General features: G+C 45.1%; 1 protein-coding gene across 1 annotated transcript in view; it reads left to right on the top strand.

Moving 5' to 3' along the window:
- Nucleotides 1-1,750: 1,750 nt before the first annotated feature.
- Nucleotides 1,751-15,151, top strand: part of MEI1 (meiosis inhibitor 1) — a 35,626-nt gene continuing 22,225 nt past the window's right edge. The window contains 13 exon segments of the mRNA XM_009083087.1: nt 1,751-1,799; nt 3,644-3,717; nt 4,505-4,610; nt 5,162-5,365; nt 6,551-6,681; nt 7,196-7,310; nt 8,124-8,240; nt 8,762-8,861; nt 11,600-11,734; nt 12,276-12,394; nt 12,752-12,758; nt 13,882-13,971; nt 15,032-15,151. The exon segment at nt 15,032-15,151 is cut by the window's right edge and continues 55 nt beyond it. Of these exon segments, the coding sequence (XP_009081335.1) occupies nt 1,751-1,799; nt 3,644-3,717; nt 4,505-4,610; nt 5,162-5,365; nt 6,551-6,681; nt 7,196-7,310; nt 8,124-8,240; nt 8,762-8,861; nt 11,600-11,734; nt 12,276-12,394; nt 12,752-12,758; nt 13,882-13,971; nt 15,032-15,151 (1,367 nt within the window).

Raw genomic sequence — 15,151 nt, 5'->3', positions numbered from 1 at the left:
CAGTAACAGTCTGTGATCTTGAACATCTCTTACTGGTTTCTGTTTGCATAGCAGTGCTGTGGGAAATGCCTTTGAAATGTTTAACATCTTGATAGAGAAGAAATAATGGTGTAAATGAGTGAACAGTAAGGCAGGAAGAGAAGGGTGGAGGATATAAAGGGTATGAGCATAAGTGCCTTCAAAGAGCAGATACACCAGATTCCTTTAGTTCCACCGTCTCATTTGAACATCACAGATAATTCTTGTTCTTTGGGGGAAAGTGACTTACAAGACTGTTTGCCTGCCTTGAAGCACTGAATAATTCAAATGGTGTTTTCCCAGTTGATTTCCCACAAACTGTGTTGTACATGTTTTGGAAGCAGCTTTGCTAGAAACAGAACTTTGTGCAGGTTTAGTTCTCTCCATTGCACAAATGTTTAATGGGTGCTGTCTGCACACGTAATCCTGTGGAGAAAGGGAGGGAGTGGTGCTCATGGCCAGTTCAGCACTACACTGGATGGCCCTAACATGAAATACCCCAGAAGACAGGAGAGCTGTGCTTGCATTTCTGTGCTCTTGTCTGCTTCTAAATAATTCTATCTCTGATAAGCTTTACAGTTGGGTGGTTTGAGGACAGCTCTGGGATTTTATTGCACTTGGTGTAACTCCTAGGGCAGTTGGAATCCCAGTCTAAGCTTGGGGCTACAAATAATGGCATGCACATTTTGGATGGAGCTTGGATGAACCAAGGATTGTTTGGTGCAAGAGTGGAAGAGGAACCCCCAAATGTCTGAGCCATGCTGTGGAGGAAGTATTAATAGTAAATTCAGGAAAGTAGATTCATTTTTAGAGGGTGAGTATTGGGATAAGCACAGGCAGAAGAAAGAGGGTTAAGAGAAGAGAGGTGTAGTGCGGAGTGAGGTGTACGTATGCGGAGGTGGTGAATTTCAGGTAAGCCTGAATTTCATGCAGCTAATGTTCACTAATGCTATATGGAAATCTTTCCTAGAGTTATTAAGGATTGGGCAGATGAGGCAGGAAATGAGTAATTTCTTCACCTGTCATAACATTGCTTTAGTTGATCCAGTTTCTGAGAGATCATGGAGTCTTCAGAGAGGAGGTAATTTGATAGGATGTGTTGACACACGAGGTTTGGTGTGGCAGAAGTAGGGGTCTAGACCATGATGCTGTAGGTACCTGTAGTTGGAAGGAGCTGGGAGGTAGTTTCTTGTCTGTTGTGGTGTAGTAGAGTGAGACAGTGGTTTATTTTAATATGTCCAATCTTACGTTCTCATCCTACAAATAACTTGGGAAGCAGTGCCTTCAGGCTCAATTTAATGTGGGAATAGTTTCCATGGGCTTTAAACCTGGTGTCCGGATTTGGTCTCAGAATTTTCAGTGCCGTGGAGAGAGAAGACTGTGCATAGTAATTGGTATGGATGGAGGGTAGAGAGGGCAGAAAGTCACAGCTGAGCTTTAACTTCTGTCATTCCAGAGTGCTGTTTCAGATGTATGATATTGGATACACACACTGAGATGTGGCTAGGGCAGCAGTTGCATATTCCTTGACATAGGTGGAGCCATTGACTTCAGCTGTAAACTACACGGAGAATTTGCAAGAGAACTGAATGGTTCATGCCCCTGTGTCCTGCTTGTGGAGGCACCTTTGGTGATACTCCCTGAGAGTATCCACTTCCCTCTGACAAAATCAGGCTGCTGTCTCGTGGAGCAGGAACGAGTTCCATGACCTATTGTGGTTTATCTTTTAGGGATGTTGCATACTGTGGAAGACAGCAGTGCCCTGGACCTGCTAGTAGAAGGTGAGAGACAGGTGCCACATCTCAATTACTGGCAGTTTGTGAAGGGAGGATCTGTCTTGTCTGATAACTGTGGTGAGGTGCTCAGCTTCTACACAGCTTGAATGGGAAGACCATGTATTTAGTCTTGAAGCTGCAGTAACGAGCAGTCTGTTCCAATATTTGGTGGCAGGGGAGTGAGTGCAGATTTAAATATTTAACATTTTTCTCACAGGTTCTGTGTGTGCCATGAATTTAGTTTCAGGTGGGTAACAGTGGGAAACAATGCCTCATCTTTGGCATCTTTGCACCTGAGCAAAGTCTCTAAGCAAATGGAAACCTGTGGGAGCTACTGCTTTCTCCTTTGGGTCAGAGGGTATTTGGGGTTTAGCTGTATAGGCTGCAGATTTCTCTTTGTGAGCAGCCCTTCATCTGAAATTTGAAGGAAACATCTGCAGGGCTGACAAAGGAATCTCTGCAGTCCAGTTAACCTTGGGCATCTCTGCTGAGTCTAGTAATATTAGCAATGCAGTGATTTCCTCCTGTCCAGCCACGAAAGGTGAAAGGAGATGTGACAAGCTTCTTCCAGAGGGGCTTTAGTTTTCAGGCACTTGCTTGAAATGGTGTTGAAAAGGTGAGAAGTCTTTCTGTGTTTCCAGTCTGTTAAGACATAGATGCTCTCAAACAGAGGAATTTTAAATTAGTGTTACCTAACTCTTGGAAGTTTGTAGAGATTCTGAGAGTTTGGGACAAGAAAGGACCATTAAACCTGTCTCAGGATATGCTTCTGCTCTTTAGCTAAAGTGGGTCTCCTGGGTAAACCTCCAGTATTGCCCTGGATATACCAAGAAATGGTGAACCCACAAGACTCTGGTATTTCTTTTTATGATGCTTTTCTAGGATACAAATCAAAAGTGAGTGCTTTCCAAACGAGTCATGCCACGCATCCAAGACAGCCTTACCAGATCCTGTGGAGCAATGTTCTGCACAGGGTTTCAGTAAAGGGGCTGTTGTCAAAACTTTTTCTGCTAAGCATTCAGGTGCCAGGTTCTAAAAGTACTGGAAGAGGAACTTTGTTTCCTGGAGCTGGTCTGCTGGTATATGTGTTGAGGCAGAGGCAACCTGCCAACATAAGGCAACTCCCTTGTGATTTTGTTAGCAAAGTCCCAGGTGATGTGCAGCCAGTACCTGGTAAACATAGTTTCTTGGTGATTCCTCTTGTCAGGACAGAGCTGACAGAGTTCTTAGACTTGCAGTGAGCCAGGAATAACAGCACTTACTTGGGGCTGAGGAGGTGAACAGCACCACAAAGGTGACTGACTGGGGCCTTACTTTATGGTAAGGTATATGGGATAACAGCAGTGGAGAGGACTGGCTGATAGACTTCACTCCCCTCCAGTAGCAACTGGAGGAGGAGTCTGAGTCTGAATCTAAGGATCCTCAGCAGTTTCAGCTCTGATATCTTCTCCAGAAAGTTACATTTTTGAAAGCCAGTTTCCATACTGTAGGAAGTCTGCTCTATTCAATGGCCAGAATGTTTCATGCTTTTAAGCTAGGGCTTTGTTTCCTTCCCTTTCCTAGTTCTTATGTTTACTTGCTGTCCTGATGCTCAGTTTGTTGACTGCAGTTCATTTCCATGCCTGGTTTGTAGTGCAGCTGAAGCAGGACTGCTGTAATGGTGCTGCAGAGTGCTCAAGCTGGGCTGTTAGCAGGAATAGTGCTGGGAATGCTGATGTTTCCCTGCTCTCTCAGCACCTCCACGCTCATTTCATTTCTTTGCTCACTGGTCTGCTAAAGCCCCGTGGAAGATGGATTGTGAGAGCTTTTATGTGTGTATTTTGTGTGTGTATCCTGTTTCTTCTGCCTAGTTCTGGTGCGGCTTGTAGCGGAGCTGAAGTCAGAACAGTACTTACACTGCATTTTGGATGAAAGCCAAAAGGAGGTCAGTGAAGATGAATTCCCTGCCCTTCCTTTCAGTCCTTCAGTGCTTCAGCAGTGAGTGGCCCTGCAAGACTGCAGCTACTGTGCTGGGGTGTAGCATCTGCTGTGGTGGGATCACAGAATTAGCCTAGAATGGTTCAGTTTGGAAGGGACCTTAAAGACCATATAGCTCCTCTGCTGTGGGCAGGGACACCTTCCACTAGACTGGGTTGCTCAAAGCCCTGTCCAACCTGGCCTTGGACGTCCTAGTGCCAGCTCCCCTGCTGTGATGTGTTGGTGTCTACTCTAGTTTTTCTGTTATTCCCATGGTGTCTTGCAGCCATATGGGGCTTCATGATGCTCCTATGAAGCTTTGTGGCTTCCTCAGATTCTTCTTTTCCTCCCTTACTGTTTCAGTTATATGTGGGGTTTTCCCAACCTATGCCATGGGCTCTTGCTCTCTTCATTCTTAAGTTTACGATGGTCCCATGGGGTACAAAAATAATGGGAAGTAGCAAAAAGTAGGGAGAACTTAATCTGGTTCATCCACTCATGTAATTGGCGGAGGGGAGATAGAGGAAAAGGAGCAACAAGCAAGAGATGCCTTGAATTAACTGAAAGATATTTAAAGACATCTGTGTTCAGGGCTTCCCTGTGGTTTATCCTAAGTGGTGAAGGGGACCCATCTCAGGAAGAGATCCCGTTCTGGAGGATTATGCATCACTGAGAGCTTGCTGGTTCGGGTGTGTTTCTGCCTTTGGGCTGTGTCCTCACCAGTGAAACATTTTATTTCTCCGTCTCCTCTACAGCTGTGCAAATCAGCTACCATGAGAAGCAGCCTACCCACATTTGCTCTCTTGGGCAAGCTGGCAGATGCCATCTCAGGCTTTGCTGATATCCTGGTGGTAGAGCACGGTGAGTAATATGTCATGCCCCACTGAAGGGTGGTATTCTCAGCCCTGATACACACATGAATGCATGCACTCCCCTGGCCCCCAGGTGAATTCATGAAGGTCACACACAAAGCCTGTCCAGAAGTCAGAGTGGCATTCAGGCCTCCTGGGTTGCAGGTCAGGACCTTCACAGCAGGCTCATGATTGTGCTCTTAGCCAGCCAGGCAAAAGCAGCCTCTGTGAACTGGAATTGTGGGTCTGTCTCACAGGCAGCATACACTTAGGGTATTTTTTCCTTGATTCAGCCCCTGGGGGTCTGGTGAGCAAGCTTAGCTGTTTGTGGACGTAGCTGGGATGATGGATCTTCATATGGTGAACAGCAAGCTCTGCTAGCCGTTTGTTACTGTCCCTCTGCTCAGAGGCACAGATGGTGCTGAGCACATCACCTAATCATGGCATTCATTAATCTGCATACACCAGTCTGTCCAGTGGGCTTTTGCAGGTTTTCAAGGAAAACAGGTTGGTGCTTTTAAAATGTCAGTGAATGTTTGCTGTTTCTGTTCCTCATACTAGGTAATTTAGTGGATCATCTGCTGATGGGCTTGATGTACCCAAATGAGGGTATAAAGGCTGCTGTCTGCTACTTGTACGGCAAACTGTACTCCTCTCCTGTTGGCACAGAACGACTCTCAGCACACTTTGAAGAAAGGCTGTGTGATCTCTTCCTGAATACCTTGGTTTGTGCACAGACAAAGGAGCTGCAGGTTAATTGTTTGGGTAAGACATTGCTGAGAGAAACTGCAAGGTGCAAGGGAAGGCATAGAATGAGGAAGAAATCCTTGGCTGGTTTAGACACTCTAGTGTGGGTTGTTCCCTAGAGGATCTTTTTGCTGCTTGTCTGAAGCAGTCAATCCTTTCTGTTACTCCATAGCAATCATCTGGCCCAGACCTGCTGCTGAGCATCCCCAGCCCTCGTTGGCCCTCAAGCCCCTCATGTGCCTACCACTGACTAATCTTCAGTCTATTCAGTGCTTGCACTGTGGCCTGACCATCCCTCAAAGTGTCTGAATGCAAATGTTGTGCATGTGCAGGTGGGTTTTGTAGAGCAGTGGGATGGAGTCGAACAGAATGTTTAGATGTGTGTCATGATGTTATTTAGGCTACAAAGCTAATACGGAAGTGGTGCTTTCTTGCACTTATGCTTCCAACTGCATGTCAGTTGCTGGGGAGCATAGTTTCAGCCTTTCTGACACTGCTTGTTTGTAAACCATCCAGGGAATTCATTTTTCTTGTAGGAGGCAAGCAGAAACTGGATTGCTCCTCGGATCACCTACACAGCTAGAAATGGATGATGATTCCTTTGAAAGTAGAATTCTATAGCTCAGATGATACCCGTGTGAATTTGTACTGGCATGTACTGATGATTTGCATCAATACCTGTAGCAGTGATCTACACTGTTATACTGAGGGGGGTTTGTGTGTACATACAGGTATCCTTTAGCTAAACACAGTTGTCTCAATAAAAACTTGTGAAAATAGAAGGAGAAGATAAATGCCAGTTCTCTAGGAAGTGTTCCGCGTAAAATGTCTAGTCATCTGGGTCACTGACTGCTTGGAGAAGAATGCAGGTCAAGAGCTCTCCCAAGAAACTCTTTAAGGTGTGGGTACTAGAGCACAGAAGATAATGCAAGTACCTGTGTACATGCATGTCTCTGAGAAGGAATAGAGAGCAGATCAGACCAGCAAAAAGCATCAGCAACAAGGGGTTGCAGGACATGAGGCTCATGGCAGTATCTGGGGACACAGGGAGAAGAAGCTCCCTAAACTGAAGGTGAGGACCTTTCTTAGGAGTGCAGGAAAGGGGAGGAAGTTGGCCACAAATCTCAGGCTGTAAATGCTCCTGTGTTAACATAATCCTCGTTGTGCCCAGTATAGTGCTCACTCTTGCTCCCCCTTTTGCAGGTTTGCTGAAGCAGCTGCTGAAATCTGACCATTTTGTATCTATTCTTATGAATAATTTTAAGACAGAGGAGGAGACTGAGAACTCTAACTCTTTAGAAGGGGAAAATCCACTGCCGCTTGTTCTCAAAAAGGTGATTGCTGAAGCAGTAGTGAATTGTCAGTAGACATAAATAATTTGCTAGTCTGTATTGAATCTTTATCTAAGGCATTACATATATATAAGACAGAGTATTCTGTTGCCAACACCAGCAATAGAGGCTGCAGTGGCAAATGGGGACACCCTCATAGGTCACCTCCTTGTTCATTCCTGCATCCTGGAAGAGGGAAAATTTTACTCCTGGCCTCAGCTGATTTTACTCACTCACACTTAGGGTCTGATACAGCACTTGCAGTGCCAGCATGACTTAGCATGGGGGCAGAGCTATTCTTACTCATGGTCTTCTCTGCTGCGGTTCTCATTTTGTACTTTTTTGAGTGTCTTTGGTTCAGTGTTTTATCTTGCCTTAGCAAGTTTAATCTGTGAAGTACAAGCCAAAAGAGAGATCTTAATTTATATTTTAAATTTTAAAATGTAGAGGAAACTGTTTCCTATTCATAGCTGCATAGTTAACCTCCTCTCTCCTTTTGACTTTCATTTCCCAACAGCTCTTGTTGACCAGAGATGAGATGTTACAGGCAGCAAGTTCTCACTGTATGGCTGCAGTGCTGGTTCACTCTCCCAGCAGATATGCTCCTGCTTTTATCCATGCAGATGTCCCAGGTGAAGAAATGCAGTAGCATCTTATTGTTAATCTCCCAGTATCAAAGGCCTCCCTGGCTGTTTGTTTTAGGAATCAGTCTGGCTCCATGAAATCCACTGGTGGCATAATGTGTGTGGTGACCATTTCATACCAGTAAAAATGGCTAATGTGATTTTAGGAATAGAAGGGGACAATAAGTTTTCAGCTGAAAGTATAGAAGCAGCTGTCAACAGGCAGAATGGAGTTTGCACAGCAAGAATTTGGACAAGTTCTTGAGGTCAAGGTCCTTCTTGCAGGACTTTCTATTGATACAAGCCTAAACAGACTGAGGTTCCATCTCATTCCACTAAATCTTGTAAGTTTGCACAGAATTTGGTCTAGGATTTAACTTTGGAATTCATCTATGGGTGGTGGTTTATTATTTCTCTATAATCCCAAAAGACATACATACTTTCATTATACATATGGGAGATGTAAAAGTTCTGAGGGATAAACGATCACTGCCTCTGTGGTAAAGCTTGCTTTGTGGCTTTTTATTTGTGCCAGAGGCTAGATCCACAATTCAGCTTCTGCCTGCTGAGTTTGTGCTGGGAAGATGCCTGCCTGTGGGTCTCTGCTCTCTAGTCTCCTCATTTTGAAGACTAGCATACCCCTGAGCACCTACTCCATTCTCCATTCCTGCCGTTTCATAACACAGCCCTTCTCCCTGTGGCTGTTGCTATGCTTCCACGTTTCCTCCTCCTTCCTCTGCTCTGTTCCAGGAGCAGCTGTGCCATGCTGTGAGCTGACTGCCTCTGACCAGGGTGACCTTATTTGTGTGCGTGTGTTCGCAGAGTTCCTGTTTGAGTGTCTCTTGTGCAAAAGTGAAATCCTCATCTGGTCGGTGTATTGCTGCCTGCTCCTCCTGGCTGAAGAGCGCCTTTTCTTCTCCAAGTGTCACACCGTCTATGGTGAGTCATCCACCTTTCTGACAGAGTGACTGCAGTGAGCCTTGTGCCTCTGGCCGAATTTCAACGCTTTACACACAGCCACAATTTCCAGTCAGAATGGATAAAGGGCTGAAAATAAGTACCTATCAGACATATTTGTGATGCCCAACATAACTTGAATTTACAGTGACATTGTTCTAATGACCTCCCAATGAAAGCTAAGTTAATTAATTATAATAACAAGTTATCATGATTGACACTACCTGAGCTGCTATTAGGTGTTTCTGTGGACATGCCAAGAGTAGATTTGGGAAGAATGGTTAAATTCCTTCTGTTCTTCGGGGCTTGCCTCCAGCAGTGGAGGTTGAGGCATGTTATCAGAATGCTGAGTGAGCACTCAACAGTTTTGGACAATTATTTCTGTCAGTGGCTCAGAAGAATAATTGTTCAAATCTTCCTGCCTTTTTAAAATTGATTTTGTTTCCATCCTGAATCTGAGATATTAAAAGCCTTTTCCATGTCTTCTCTTGAACATGAGCAAGGCATTGAATCTCTGGTGCGGAGTCTCCAAGATGTCCTGCAGCTGAACAATGTGGAGTTGCACAAACAAGGGCTCCTGCTCTTTACTGAAATCCTGAAACGGTAAGGGAGTGCCCTGTCAAGCTTGCAAAGAGTCTGGGATCCAAAAGGGAATGCTGCTTTTGTTTTTTTAAGGCTTTTGTCCGAGACCAAATATCTACACACCTCTTGAGCCTTTGTGCTTGAAAGATCATAGAATCAAAGAATCATCAAGGTTGGAGGAGACTTCTAAGATCATCAAGTCCAACCATTACCCTACCACTCTGCTGGAACTTCTAAACCCTAAACCATATCCTCCAGCGCCAGATCCAGACACCTCTTAAACACTTCCAGAGATGGTGACTCCACCACCTCCCTGGACAACCTATTCCTGTGCCTGACCACCCTCACAGGGTAAACATTTTTTCCTAACATCTAATCTGATGCTGAACAATTGCATCTCCCTTACTCTTGTGAGAAAGGGCCTGATGGTTGTTTCTGAACCTCCCAGCTTGTCCTCTTTGTGCCTGCGTCTGTCAGTATATCTGCCCATTGCTGCTTCCTTGTGCTTCCTTGCTAATCTGGGAGATGAAATCTCTTTTCAGCTGTAGACTGAGCAGGAGGGAAGGCTAGGAAGGTCCAGGCATATGTGAGCAGGCCAGCTCCTGCTAAGTGTGCCTCTGTGACAAAATGAAGCATGCAAATTCCATGGCCTCTAATCTTCTATCATCATCTGAGCTAAATTCAAACCACAAAAACAAATTCTAGTCTGAAATATTAATGTCTTCTGTCACTTTTTTCCTCTTGTTTTCTGCTAAGAAATAATATAGCCTGGCTTGTTTTTCTTCTGTGCTTCCTGTTCTTGCCTCTATGATCTTGTTCCTATCCTGTCATGCTAGTGACAGAGTCTTGTTTTTGCCACTTATTTCCCCCAAGAGAGCCCTTGAGCTGAATTTTGGAAATGTCATAGTCAATTTTGTAGCAAGTGGCAGGGTAAAAAGGAGAAGAAAAAGCAGCAGTGCTAGAACAGTGTGATGATGCCAGTGTAGGATCTGTCAGAAAGAGAAACCAGGATGTGGGAAACACTAATTACAGTGTTTATGCTTGTAAAACAAAGAGAACACTCTGTGCAGTTACTCTCATTTTCTTGCACACCCATTCTGTTTCTCCAAGCTTTGCCTTAGAAATTATGTTTTATTTAAAAGTATCTCATAGTGGAGAAAGAGATCTCATGATGGAACCTCTTCTCTTGGTTTTTGCGTGCAGATGGATTCTCTTGTGTAAGTGAGCCCACATTCTGGTGAGGTCCAAGGAGGACCTCCTGCTCCCTTTGACAGTGTGTCAGGAATGGTGGGTAGCTCTCCCTGGAATGATGCTTGTCTCTCCCAGCATAACTGGAGTGACAGGCACAGTTTGGGGCCCAAAGACAAGAGGTTGCAGGAAGCTGCAAGAGTTCTGTCCTTCACACTTTCCTCCCAGGCCCCAAAGACATCATAGTGCACCATATTGAAAGTGGGTTTGTGCGTCTTGAATGAGTCAGCAATACTCCTCCATCCCTTCCTCACTGCATGAGTCAGTGAAGACTTCTTTTTTCTTCCTGATGTGTTTTACTTCAGAAGGTCAGTGATTAAAGAAAGCAAATACAGAGGATTAATTGAATTACTATATAAGTAGAAACAGCTTGAAAGTTCAGCACGTCACTTACGGCTTGGGCCAGAGGCTACTCCTGATGCCTGAGTTCTACAAGGCCTTTTCCTTGCCTTGCCCACATCATTCTCAGAGCAGAACATGAGGTAACTGCCAAGCTGGGTTTCATCCCACTGAGTGACTAGAGGGAGTAGTTCTTCCTCTGTTCCCTTTTGCCATGTAACTGGGCTACTAGTGTAATTTCTACCGAAGTTCACTTTCCTTTCCCATTTGTGCATGAGAGCATGTGTTCCTAGCTTGCTTTAGTCAGGCACGACTGTGAAAACTGAGTAACAGGGAATACTTTTGGCTCCCAAGTCTGGCTCCTGTCATGCTGTGCCGCTTTTCTTGCTTCACTTCGGAGAGGCCCTGTGGCAGGCTGTTAGTGCCTCTTGTCTGGATGTAGCTTCATGTCTTCCTCTGCCTTCCCGATGGTACCTGACTTGCCAAGAGCCAAACGAGCACAGTCTGCCATTTACACAGCTCTGTCCAATAATGGGATTAATGGCCTGTTATCCCTCCATGCTCTCATGCTGAATGCTCAAAGGTGTTGGGCCACAAAGTGATCAGACGACCAAAATGCACACTGTCAAGAAGAATTGTCAAAACAGTTGGGTTGTGTTTATTTTCCTGATTACTTTTCAAGTTCATGAAGGTTTCTGTCCTTCTGGCAGCATCTGGCATTAGAAGTGCTACAGGACTGTGAGAGAAGCTATTCTTGTGGCATCATCCGTCTTCTAGGATGGCGATGTTTGCTTGTTTACTCAACAATATAAATTGCCAGATGAACCCACAAATGCCAGAGCAGATGGCCTCAGAATAAAGTCCTAGGCACAGAGATCACTGTATTTTGCTAAGCTTATTTTTCTTGTGCTTTTCATGGCAGTGTTCACTGGAGTAGTCACACAGTTATCCACGCTTTTTTCATCATAGTAGGGCTTCAGACCTGCTGAAGTTCACCCTTTGTAGCAAACCCTCTACCTGCCCAGGTCTGAGAGAGAGCAGCTGGTTTGAACACTGAAAAGCATGGCTGGAACCACATGACTCAGCTGTCCATTTGGTGAAATAAGGAAAGGGCACTACAGTTACTTAACTCAAGCAACATTCTCCTTGCTCACTCTGTTTCCTCTTCTCAGGCAACCAGTTGAAATCAAATTATTCACAAACCGAGGTGTCTGTATAGAAGCCATTGATGTTTTGATGGAGACAGTGAACCTCCCAGTGCTGGAGGTGGCAGTGGAGGCTGTGAGAGCTGTGGCAGCTTTCCTGAGGTAGGCCAGGAAAGTATTTACGGGCTTTTCTTCAGATAGATCTGTTGATACCATGTTGGGCTCTGCAGTTCCCCTGTGGCTGTGTGGGTGAATGTGCTCTGCAGTGGGACTTCTGGCTGAGGCAGGTGTGGGTACAGCAGTGCCAGCTTCTCACCCACCTCAGAGGGCTGCCATGGCAGTGAAGCTCTAGTGGGCTGTGGTTGCAGCAAGGACCTGGTGTGCCAGGCAGGTTTATGTGGTGGCTGCTGTGGCTTCGCTGCTCTGTGCCCCATCCGGACTGACAAGAGCAAACATAAGGCTCTGGACAGTCATTTGCTTCCTGGCTGTAGTGAGAGCAGACAGTGAGTGCAGGGAGGGTGTGTTTGGGGACATGTGTGGATGAAGGAACTGTTCAGATATTGTGACCTTACTATGCTGTGCTGGGGAGAAGTGGCAATGGCATATTGCCATCAGAAGAGCAGTTATTTCTGATGGTGGTGCAGTCCCAGTGGAATGTCCCCAGCAGGGATTGTGCATGCTGTCTTTCTCTTCACTTATGCAGAAAGGACCATCTGAGCTCCCCTCCAGTCCCATATGAAGAGCTGCAGAAGCTGCTGGAGGCAGTGCTGAAACGATGTGCTGACCTTTTCCCACCACAGAGTAGCAAGAGGCACACAGGAAGTCAAAAGGTGTCATTGCATCCATCTCAAGCAGGACAGGGATGATCCTATGTGGATGTTGTATATATGTTCTGTCCCCTGACCCTGTTGTTCTTGGGATCTCTGCTATTTCTTTTCATCCTCTTGCCTCTAGATAGTAGCAAACTGTGAAGCAGATGAAGATGGATGCTGGTGAATGTTATCTTTCTAAATCAATGAAGATTTATGGGGCTCTGCTTGAGCACACTCCTCTCTTTATGTGTTCAGTACTGCAAAGTCATTTGAACTTCCCCTTCTTTGGGCCCCGACCTTGTAGGCTGCACTGGTCAATCTATTTTTTTTGCAATGACCATCTCTTGTTCTGCATTCAGATCAGGAGGCTTACTGTTAGCCACTCTTTGAACTGTAAATCCTTTTCTGTTCCTGGAATCTCTGGTTAATGTGATGTGCTGCTGGAATCTCTGCACTTTTGAGGGGAGCCCAAGTTACAAATGGCTGGTGAAAAGACAAGGGCTTAGCCTTTTTGCTACAGACTTAGAACCATGTAGGTTTAGATCTCCATAGTGTCAAGAACACTTTGTTGGTGTATCAGAGCTCCAAATTCTTGATGAACTGTTTTTAGACCCAAGCTCTGTGGTAGCAGATGTTTGCCTTCCCTCCCTGAAGAAGGCAGAACTGCTTTCTGCCCCTTAGGCAGATATTGGTCAGTCTGTTTGCACACACTTGGTGTCCCTTTTAGAATTAGGAGCTTCACAGGAAGGAAATTAGGCAAATAGTAAGGAGAGTCAAGGTGTCTTTAAAAGGAGAAAAGGGGAAATGATTGTACCTCTACTAAGGTATCTCAGCATGAAATGGAAAAGGAGTTCTGAACTGCCAGGGACCAGTGTGTAGCTGTGCCCTTCTCTGGTGGTATTTGGAGAAGACCACCACAACAGGTTAAGGCTTACAGGCAGATTTTGAGTTCCAAGTTGTTCCCAGTTTGGGCAAGCAATTAACTCTGATGCTTCAATTGGCTTCTGGCTGAACTCAGTAGGATGCTGTGTGGGAACAAGAGCTTAAAATTCTGAGCCAAAGTAGACAGCTTCTAACCTTTCAATGCTGAGCAAGGAGAAGAACTGTTCAGCATTGTCTGAAGAGTAATTGGATAAAAAATACTTTAAAAAATATGAGGTTTTCCTAGGAGGATTTGAAGCTCCATTAGCTGAGATGTTTAAAATTTAGATCAGATCAAATCATGCCAATACAGACTGTGAAGACAGGGTGGTGCAGGACTAGTAGCTCTGTAACTGTCCTCCCTAGGAAGTGCACACAAGCTTTCTAACCCTGCCCTCTCTGGGGAAGGCACAACAGAAAAAAAACAGTTGTGTGAAAGAAATGAATGAAGTGAAATCTGTTGTTCCTCCTCCTGTTGGTATCAGAGAAGAAAGCTGTTTTTTCTGAAAGCGAATGGAAGATTTGAAAGACTTCTCTCCTTTAACAGGGTGATCTCCTATTCTCAATGTCCCAGAGTCACCCAGCAAACAGAAATCTCAGCAGAGGTCCTTGGAGACAGGGTCAGTTCTTGCTCAACACCCTTGAAAGTTTCAGGAATGCTTGCAGGTGAGGAGAAGTCAGAAGGATGGGCAGGTGGGTGGTGTGTATCCATATCTGTCCATTCTTCTGTCCTTGCAACTGAGTTCCTCCTCCCAGCTCCACCACGGAAATGTCACTGGTCAGTTCAATGCATGGCACTTGTCAGTGAAACAGCAGAGTGAGGGATATGTAGTAATAGTGAAAATTTCCTGACACCTGGATGTGTCTCCCATGAAATTTGCTTTGGGCCTATCAGTTTATTTCATGTCTTTGGCCTTTGAGGGAATGCTTGAAAACTAGCCAAAACTACTGACAGTGTAAGAACTGTTGGGAAGTATGCATGGAACTAGATTCCTGTGTTCATGGTCTCACTGCCAGAGGAGATTAACCATTTCACAAATGTATACCTGCTCCAGATGCTGTTCTTGGATTTGCTCATGTTTGTGACCTGTTACTGCAAATGGGTCTATAGGCATCAACTTTTCCTGTTTTTCTGGATGAGAGCTACTTGTCACCCTTAGCTGCACAGCAGACAGTGGTAGATGAGTTTGTATCTGAATCCAGATCTGTTGTTAGGGTGATCTGGCCAACTCAGTTTTGCCTTGCATCAATTGCATTTGGCTTGGCTGAGATGATTCAGTCAGAAGCAGATGTCCCTTTCTACACTGACCCAGTTTTGGGGTGGTGTTAGAGGGCACTTGGGTTCTGTCATGTCTTTTAGATCAGCTTAATGCTTGGCTGATTTTCACAAGGTATCTCTTGCTGTATTGTACACTGGGCACTCTGGCCTGGCTGAGAATCTTTAGTCTTGCCACACTGGGGCTTCATACAGCAGATGCTTTCTTCACAGAAACTAAGTCATCCATTCCTAGCTTGTACTGTTGTGCAACCTTGATGACTTTTAATAGCTTCACTCAAGAGGTAACTCTGTGTGACTTCCAGATTCCTGTGTTTCCAACCCATCAAGTGTTTGTGAGGTCCTTTATGTTGAAAGTTGTGATGAAAATGTAGTATCTTCTGATTTCCTTTACTTCTTCCTTCGTGAGGAGGATTCCTGCCTTGTCTATTATCCAATGTGTGTTTGTAGGTTAGCAGTGGATTTCCAGGATGACTTCATGGCCCAGGAGAACGCTTTCACTGCCCCCAATTCTGAGAGCAGGGACACACTGAGCAACTTCTCTGAGTTGCTGCTGAGGATTTGAGACAG

The sequence above is a fragment of the Acanthisitta chloris genome, unplaced genomic scaffold, assembly GCF_000695815.1.
Source record: "Acanthisitta chloris isolate BGI_N310 unplaced genomic scaffold, ASM69581v1 scaffold25459, whole genome shotgun sequence".
NCBI lineage: Eukaryota > Metazoa > Chordata > Aves > Passeriformes > Acanthisittidae > Acanthisitta > Acanthisitta chloris.
The sequence above is the reverse complement of the archived record's forward strand: the minus strand, read 5'-3'. Positions and strand labels throughout refer to the sequence as shown.